This window comes from Chrysoperla carnea, chromosome 2, assembly GCF_905475395.1.
Source record: "Chrysoperla carnea chromosome 2, inChrCarn1.1, whole genome shotgun sequence".
Classification (NCBI taxonomy): domain Eukaryota; kingdom Metazoa; phylum Arthropoda; class Insecta; order Neuroptera; family Chrysopidae; genus Chrysoperla; species Chrysoperla carnea.
In genome coordinates this window covers 40,169,466-40,178,045 of record NC_058338.1, presented here as the reverse complement: position 1 = coordinate 40,178,045, position 8,580 = coordinate 40,169,466, and the positions used below count along the sequence as shown (strand labels likewise).

The following is an 8,580-nucleotide window of genomic DNA, read 5'->3' as shown; positions in this document are numbered from 1 at the left end:
TTTGAATATTATAGTAATATTTATTTTAAAAAAAGTATAATTTCTAAAAAATATTTGTTTGAAAATATTTGTTTGTGTTTCAAATATTATGTATATGCTACTTATAAAAATGAGAAAATGTGAGTGATTTCTCTATAAAAATAAATATATTTTATATTATTAGAATTATTGATTTTATTATGTTGTAAAAAGTAAATGATACCATTTTGTCCCCAACTATTTATTAAGTTCTTGGAAGAAAAAGTTTATATTTGTATACATGTATCTGAATTATTCTCTAAAATTTTTTATTTTGAATCAAAAACTAGTTCATCAAACCATTTACTTATCTCTATTCCATTTTTCACCAAGTTCAATTGTTCAGTCAAGTTTGAAACCAAGTTATTCAACTTCGTATCTTCAACTCGTATGAGTCGCTTCGAATTAATATACTATCTTTTATTTTCTCTGAGAAATATACCTAAAGCTCCGCCTAGGACTGTCTGGAGGTGTAGTATTTCGAAAATTATCATTTTTGATCACACATTATAATCACAGTCGACAAAAGTCTTACTGCTGGAATTTGAGAGGCAAAAATACATCTCGAGCACGGATAAAAACATGCCGCATTGTGACTGCAACGGAACTTTATTGGGTTGAAGTCATTTAAAACTGAAATCGTTTTAAAAATTTTTGTACACTTTTTGAAGATACAACAAAATAGTGATTGCATGAAGATTTTTGTTTGCTTTGGTAACTTATGGCAGGAGACAAAACATTGTCTGCAAAAATGCCAAAAATCATATCGTTTTGGATATTTCGATGTCTAAAATTCAAACTTAAATTTCTTTTCTCAAATCTCGCTAAATCACATTTGCTAAACATCTTCCAAAATTTAGTTTTTCTATTCCACAAAAACCCATCGTAGTGAGAATCGATTGTTTAAGTTTTGAAATTAATAATTCTAAATTTAATACTTTAAAGTTTTAAGTTAAATCTAAAAATTTTTTTAATATAAAAACCTTATATCGCCTTTTAAAACTTATTTAAAGTATGGTTTTAATATATATGTATTAATAACAGAAAAAAAAACAGCGGAATCTAATTACGAAAATATGGCACCTCATAATTTGAATGTTCTTACTGAAAATCGTCAACAGAATCAAGCTGGATGCCAATCAACGCTTACTGATGAAGAAGGTTCACTAAATACAACTTCATCAAGTGATGATTCAATTTCATTAGAATCGGATCAATCTGGAGCATCAACAAATCGTGACGGTCGTACATATTCACCTGTAGTTGTTCCAACCATTACGACAATTCAACAGATGTTAGTAAGTACTTGTTTTATTAAAAAGATATAATACAAAATTTATCTAGCATAAAAGAACAAAAAGAAAAAAGTTGTATTGATGTATTTTCAAAGGATATCCTAAAATATATCAAGGCTAGAGTTTTCTTGGAACATCTTTCGAGAAAAGATTAAACAGATATCGAACATTCCTATTTTTATTTATTTATTTATTTTTTTTGGTTTATTCTCATAGATTGAGACAGCTGAAACTAATGATTTGGACTCGGTAAAAGAAATTGAATTTAAAATTCAAGATGAAGATATAAGTTTACAAAAATTATCAACTTTTTTACCAAATTTAAACAAAATTAATTTGTATGGTAGTGTTATAAAAACAATACGAGCATTAGGATCAGAACTAGATAATTTAAAAATATTGAATATTGGTAAATGTAATTTAGTATCGTTGGATGGTTTAATGGGTCTGCCAAATTTAGAGGAGTTGTATGCTGAATCAAATTTCATTGAAGATGTGGGACCGTGTGCATTTACATCTAGAATAAAAACGCTGAATTTGAATAAGTATGAGTCCTTTATTTTGCTTTTAATTACTGACTTTTAAAAATGATGTTTTTTTTTTTTTAATCACAAAAAGACATTAAAATTATAGAGTCTAAAAATATAAATCGATTATGTTAAAAATACATCTTTATAACTTTTGCGAACATAGTATTGCTTTGGAAGTAAACTTCCCCCATTTTCAAACGTTTTTAAAGCATACGTAATGCTAGGTTTCAAGGACTTCCGAAGTGGTTTTTTTTTTTTAATATGATCTTAACTTTTGCCCCGACCACAATATTTAAGGTCATTCATAGGTCAAAGTTAATTTTTCCATGATAATCTCTGCAGAACCGCCACATCCGACATATTTTTCGGCACGGAATCCAATGGTGACCTTGATTTGACCTTGAACATAACCTTAAAGCTATACCCTGCAAAAAATGATTTTTCAAATGGGAACTCCTATTTTTGTGAAGAAAAATATTTTACATCCAAATTTGACTTTGACCATGATCTTCAAGGTCATTCCAAGGTCAAAGATCTTATTTCGGAGGCAAAAAGGACAATTCTGACAATCCTTTTTTTCCGTTGACCATACTTTTGGGACAACTTTTATTCTATATGTATCTGTTATACTCCTTTCATTACATATTAAAAATGTGTCTTCCCGCAAGACACGTTTTTTTTCGTGGTTCGAAATATGTGCATTTATTTTAAGCAAACATTTAAATCTGTCTTTTCTGAAAAAACAATTGTTTATCGGAGGCTCTGATAATTTTATTTAAAAAAAATGTTAATATCCTGATTTAAGCAATAAAGTTTCTGATATTCAATGTGTTGGATTCTTGTCATTGTGTTTGGAACTACGTCATATTTATTTGGAAGGCTGTCCAGTATCTAAAACATCAGATTATCGACGTGTTATGAAATATTTGCTGCCCCAATTAGTTTCATTGGATGGTCAAAGTTTTGGAGTTCCAGGTAAAATGATTCAAGTTACATAAGTTTAGTGTAGTATCATAGATACTTCTTTATATCATATCAACATTGTGGTAAACTCCTTGCATTTCTCTCCTAGCTCTAGGTTAATCTGGGATAGACGGTATATTTTTTTCAAAGCCATAAAAATGCCGAATAAATCTTGTCTCCTTCCAGTGAGTCCTCTCCAAGGTGGTGAAATCAACGATCACTATTATAACATTGAGCTATAAAATAAATCTCCCGTACCTTGCTTGCTATTAAAACTCTTTTCTCTGTATAATAAAGTGGTATTGAGTTTCACTGATTCACATTTTGATTATATGGTACGATTTCATCTTATTTACTGTGGTTTATTGTATAAATATTGTGTTTATTTCAATATTTTTTTGGATTTAAATTAAAATATAAGCATATTGCAGGGCTCTTAATAAGATTAAAAACTAAATTTTAAACAAGTTTGCGAACAGTTAATAATAGCTTCAGTTATATTTGATAATGTTGAAGATAATTGATTTCGAACTACTTCTAATTCGGCTGGCGGTGTAGCTAATGAGATTTCTCTGCCAATTAAACGGATACACATGATCAAACTTCCATTAGCCAATGATTTTGACGCCATACATTTTATAAATTTAAATGGAAGGTCGTGCAATTGAACTTTTATTTCATTTAAATTAAATGCGATTTGTTCGTAGTAAAAATCCAATTTGCACAAATTTTCACTGATACAATTATCAATTATCAATCGTAAATATTCAAGTAATTCATTTATTTCAAAGTTATCCGTTATGCAAGTTTGAGGCAGTTTATTTAGTGCATCAATAATGTGTTTTCTTATATTTTCATGAATAGTCCTCAAGTTTATGCAAGTTACCTCCAATAAGGTTTCTAGTTGCACTAGCTCTTCGTCTAACCATTTAATTAATAGTTTACATAGAACATTTTGATTTTCTCGAATTAAAAGACGATTACTAAGTGATATTGAATTTTTTGAAATAAACTTTTCAAGTATTTGACTTAATTGAGTATTCACATGCGTAGTTATTTGACGAATTTCATCAATTTTCGATGAGAGTGCTTGATTGTTGAGACATAGTAGAGTTAAAGCTGGATTTGTAAATTCAATAAATTCGAGAATTGCAGTTTGTTGTTGTAAGTCTAACGAATTAAACAATTGGCTCGATACTAAAATTTGATCAGGCGAGATACTAAATCTTGCATATGCAATCTTTACAAACTAAAGAAATTCAGAAAACGATTAGAAAATTGCTGAACAGGAATGCTTCTCTATGTCTCTATGGCGAATTTAGGTAACACATTTTTTGAGAATTGTCCGAGGTACAGATAAACAAACCGTATGGACCAAGAACAAGGGTAAAAGAATAGTTCGAATTTCACCCTGTAGCCATTTTGATTTTGATTTTAATGAATTGGTATTATGCCTGAGAGACGATATAAAGTCTTAAAAAACTTACATGGATAGATAATAAAGTTGCTGCAAGTACGATACCTATAAGTTTCCGGCAAATTAGCATTACTTTAAATTTCATATAAATATTTTAATTTTTACAGAACAAAAGTTTTTTTTTCAAAATAAAAAAAAAAAAAGATTAATATTACATTTTTTTATGATTTTTAGCCATTTGCCAATGTTTATATTATTTCATTATTTATCAAAATTATTATTACCATGGAAACAATACAACGTTGCCTCATAGCTCGACATACTAGCAAAAAAAAAGAATCCTACTCCCGCCTCGACTAAAACTATTTAATCAATATTTAAACATTCTTCAAAGAAAAAAGATTTATGGTATTTTCATGTCATGGTCTATCAATTTTTCAGTCTCCCTTCGGGACAGAAAAACAATATTAATTCACTATAATTACACTTGATTTATAATTTAGTGTTAACGTAATTTCAAGCTTGGCTGTCAGATTCTACAGCAAGCGTGGTTTCCGATCTTCGCCTAAATCTTGGGGCATAAAAAAATTTAATTTTGTGTTATTATGATATCTTATTTGGATTTTATTTAGATCTCTCCGTTTTATAATTTGATATTCTTCATGTACTATACTTTTGTGAACCAATTAATTTTTACAGTACCGCATTCATAGAGTTGTTCAGTCAAATGTTACCAATTATATTATCCTTATATTATCTTTATATTAAATATCTGTATAAAGATATATAAACATCAGCGATTTTCTCACATGAGCTTAATTTCTACAATCGTTATAACATAATTATGAATTAACAACAAACTTTATTAGCATTGGTCAAGACAGGAGCGCATTGGTATTGCCAAACCAATGTTGTGCAAATCTCAGGGAAAGTTCGGCTAAGAGCTTACAAATTAAAGCTTGGCAAACAAATGTAGGCCCAAATTCATTTTCGCCGTTAAGCTTGACATTTCCTACTTACTATTTTTTATTTATTTTTTCTTTTTGAAATGGTTTTCATTATTTAAGGAAGTTATTTTGTTAAGGAAGCAATTCGATGTCTATGAATGATAACAAACAATCAACAGAAATGCCCAAAAGGCCTTCAACAACGCGAACACATAATAGCAGCACACATTCTTCACCCAAAGCCACGACACCACGACAGCAACATCCTAGTAGCTTTCTTCGGAATTCATCCGACTTTTCTAGACCATCTTCATCACAAGATATTACTGAAATATTGAATATATCGCAGAACGATGTTGTAAGTTTCATGAATATGTATTTTGTGCAAAATACAACCCTTTTATACTATTGTTTTAGTTTGAAACGTCACTAAAACCTCATATCTTAACACGTAATATAATAAAACTACCGCCATTAAAAAATACTCGGATTATTTCAACTCCATTCGATAATCGACCGGCTACAACAAGTAGTATCCCTTCTTCATCTGCGAAAATTGCTGACGATTTGTATCAAATGAGGCCATCAACATCTCGAGCATTTAGTAGAAGTGATTATATAGGTAAGTAAATATTCGTTGAACATGCTTGAAATAGTATTAATTTTTCTATCGTGAAATCTTTTGAAAAATAGCACTTGCAAAATAAAGCATTATGCAGTTTAATTCTCCTACTTATATACCTACATAATTTTTAGAGAAGAGGTGCATAAAAAACCATATGGGGATTTGTCTTGATAATAAAGGGAACCTTAATTTATGAGAATTTTTTTTTTTAAAGGCATAAGACAGGAGTAACAGTCGCCCTTGTTGTGTCAAATAGAAAATTAAATTCTAAAACAAAATGTTCTCTTTTCCATTTTTTGATCTGACACATTTTCACTAATTACCTAATTTAACGTAAGGTAATAAATAATGTGATTTCAACTTTTATAAAAATTCAATCCCCGATTTTAGAGATATGGCTGTGAATTTTGTATGATTGGAAGTCTATGAAACAGTTTGTTTTCGCCTTTGATTGTAATCCAGGGCTTGGGATTTATTTTAAGAAAAATATTAATTCTCAAAATTGTACTTCAAGTTTAATCATAGTTAAATCACTTAACGATAACTTTTTATCACCTAACGAGATCGTTTACTATCATTTACTCTTTTTTCTAGCTGATTTAGAAACAGTGAAAGAAAAATTGAAAAATTTACCGACATTATGTAATCCATTCTCAGGCGATATATTTGAAGAAATAGTGAAATTAGATGAAAATATTATACAATTAAATGATAATAAAAATGTTAATAATAATAATAATAACGATAATAATAACAATAATAATGATGATTGGCAAACATTATTATCGGCATCAAAGCAATGGCGTGCACGTAGTGCTTTATATCGTTCACAAATAGAAAAATTGTAAAAAATTATTTTTTTTCATTTTTTAAAACATAAGCCATAATAATGTTGTACACATAGCCTTTAACTCTACACCAATCAAACTCTCCAATCTACCATTTTAACATCCCTATTTTCCACCCTCTAATACATTCTAGACACAGAATACGTATCGTATTAAATAAATAAATAATATTATTGTGTTGTAAAAAAAAGAATTTTTATTTATTTTACAAATAATATTTATATTATGTATTTATTTTACAAGAAATTATATATTTTAAAAATATTGATGTTTGTAATTGTTTTTTTTATTATTATGAATTTTCTATTAAATTATGTTAATTGTCAACCTCAACCCTTTGCCCACCTAGAGGGAATTTGGGATTTGGAAGTCTCATGATGCGTCAAATGGACTTGTTTTAAAAATAACATTACTCACGAGCGTCTAATTCAAAAAGTTAGCGATCTTTTTAACACTATGTAAATCAAGTCGCTCTATTAGCTCAGTTGGTTAAGGCGTAGCGGGTTCGATGGTTCTATTCCCACCGTCGCAACAAAATTAATTTAATTAATAGTTGAGATGGGCTGGTGTAGTGCATGGTATATGCATGAAGCAGGTGCACTCAGCCTCTGAAATAGAGGAGCTGATAAATGAAATTATCAGCGGAAAATTGGTAAAACACATATATGGAATTACAATGCTCTATAGCCTAAGAGTGTCGTTCATGGACAGCCAAGATAACCTACCCTAAATCTAATCAACGTAAATTTATATCAACGTGCGTTGAAAAATGCGTGTTGTTGAAATGGTTGCAGCCTTAAAAATCCAGTCGTGCTTGAGAATGAAATTTAACAGTAATTTCCAAATCTGTAACTTCGCATTTTTTGCAATGAATAGGTACATTAGTAAAAATCATCTTACTTATAGACCATCTTACTTTTGCATATATATTAATCGTTGAAAATACGTTCGAAAATTTTCCACCTTCTAGTTAAAAAAACGCAAATATTTCTTTGCTAATTCTAAACAGTTCGAACGTTAGAATAAAAGAAACCCGGTTTAAGTACAGTTACATACAAATATTTCAAATTCACCAAAGGAAATGTCGAAGATGACTGTTCTGTAAACCACTTAAGTTAACGAATATTAAACCTATGGTAATGCAAGAATATGCATTGATGGTCATGTAGGTACCACCTAAGCAGTTTTATGCCATCAAGCTTAAATTGCTTAGAATTAGAAAAATTATTATTATTATTACCTATGCTATTTTTAGGAAGAGATATCTTGGAACGGCTCAATTAAATCAAAATCGCTCTGGAAACTTCTAATTTAAGTTACAGAGATTTCGTATATAAGGTCAATAAGACGAAAGCTCAGGTGGTATTTAATATACGAAAGGTTTTTTGCAGCAAAAAGGAGTGAGTGTCATCTGGCCACTTTTCAAATATAATTTTTTACAGCAAAGAGGAGTGAGTGTCATCTGGCCACTTTTCAAATATAATTTTCTGCAAGTCTATTGATCCCTTAAAAATGATGGCACCTATGGTCCAATCCAAAGTCTTTTATATATTATACAAAGTCAGAGTATACCACAGAGAAGCATTTCTCGCAAAATCTGTGTTTATAGTCGTATACCTACTTTACAAGAGTTGCAGATTTATTACTCTGACCAGGGTAGACGGTTTTCATAAAGTTGCGCATAGAGCTAGAAAATTTTAAATTGTTGTTACAATAAATTTGAATATGCCGGCCACGGGTTGTTCGTCCAAATGTATTATCTGAACACGTTTAAAAATCGTTTAATAATACTAATAAAACTAAAAATCAAAGACGACCAAACCGCTAGGAAAATTGAGTAAACTAGTATAAAAATTCAAATCTGGCACTACATTATCAGTTTAGTTAATCATCCAGTTTTTCTGCTTATAGTGTTAAATTAGAGCAGTTAAACTGTG

General features: G+C 29.6%; 1 protein-coding gene across 1 annotated transcript; it reads left to right on the top strand.

Annotated features, from left to right (window-relative positions):
- The first annotated feature begins 1,069 nt into the window (after positions 1-1,069).
- On the top strand, positions 1,070-6,643 carry LOC123292692. The gene is made up of 7 exons (XM_044873404.1): positions 1,070-1,316; positions 1,530-1,858; positions 2,649-2,818; positions 5,308-5,528; positions 5,588-5,792; positions 6,390-6,472; positions 6,593-6,643. The coding sequence occupies exons 1-7, from the start codon at positions 1,095-1,097 to the stop codon at positions 6,641-6,643; spliced, it is 1,281 nt and encodes a 426-aa protein (XP_044729339.1). The 5' UTR covers positions 1,070-1,094.
- Positions 6,644-8,580: the final 1,937 nt, after the last annotated feature.

Excerpts from the sequence above, each read along its gene's own strand:
- LOC123292692 (XM_044873404.1), top strand. The coding sequence starts at position 1,095 with ATGGCACCTCATAATTTGAATGTTCTTACTGAAAATCGTCAACAGAAT. Across the intron at positions 2,819-5,307 it reads TCAAAGTTTTGGAGTTCCAG|GAAGCAATTCGATGTCTATG; the intron begins GTAAAATGATTC and ends TATTTTGTTAAG. Across the intron at positions 6,473-6,592 it reads GCGATATATTTGAAGAAATA|CAATGGCGTGCACGTAGTGC; the intron begins GTGAAATTAGAT and ends TCGGCATCAAAG.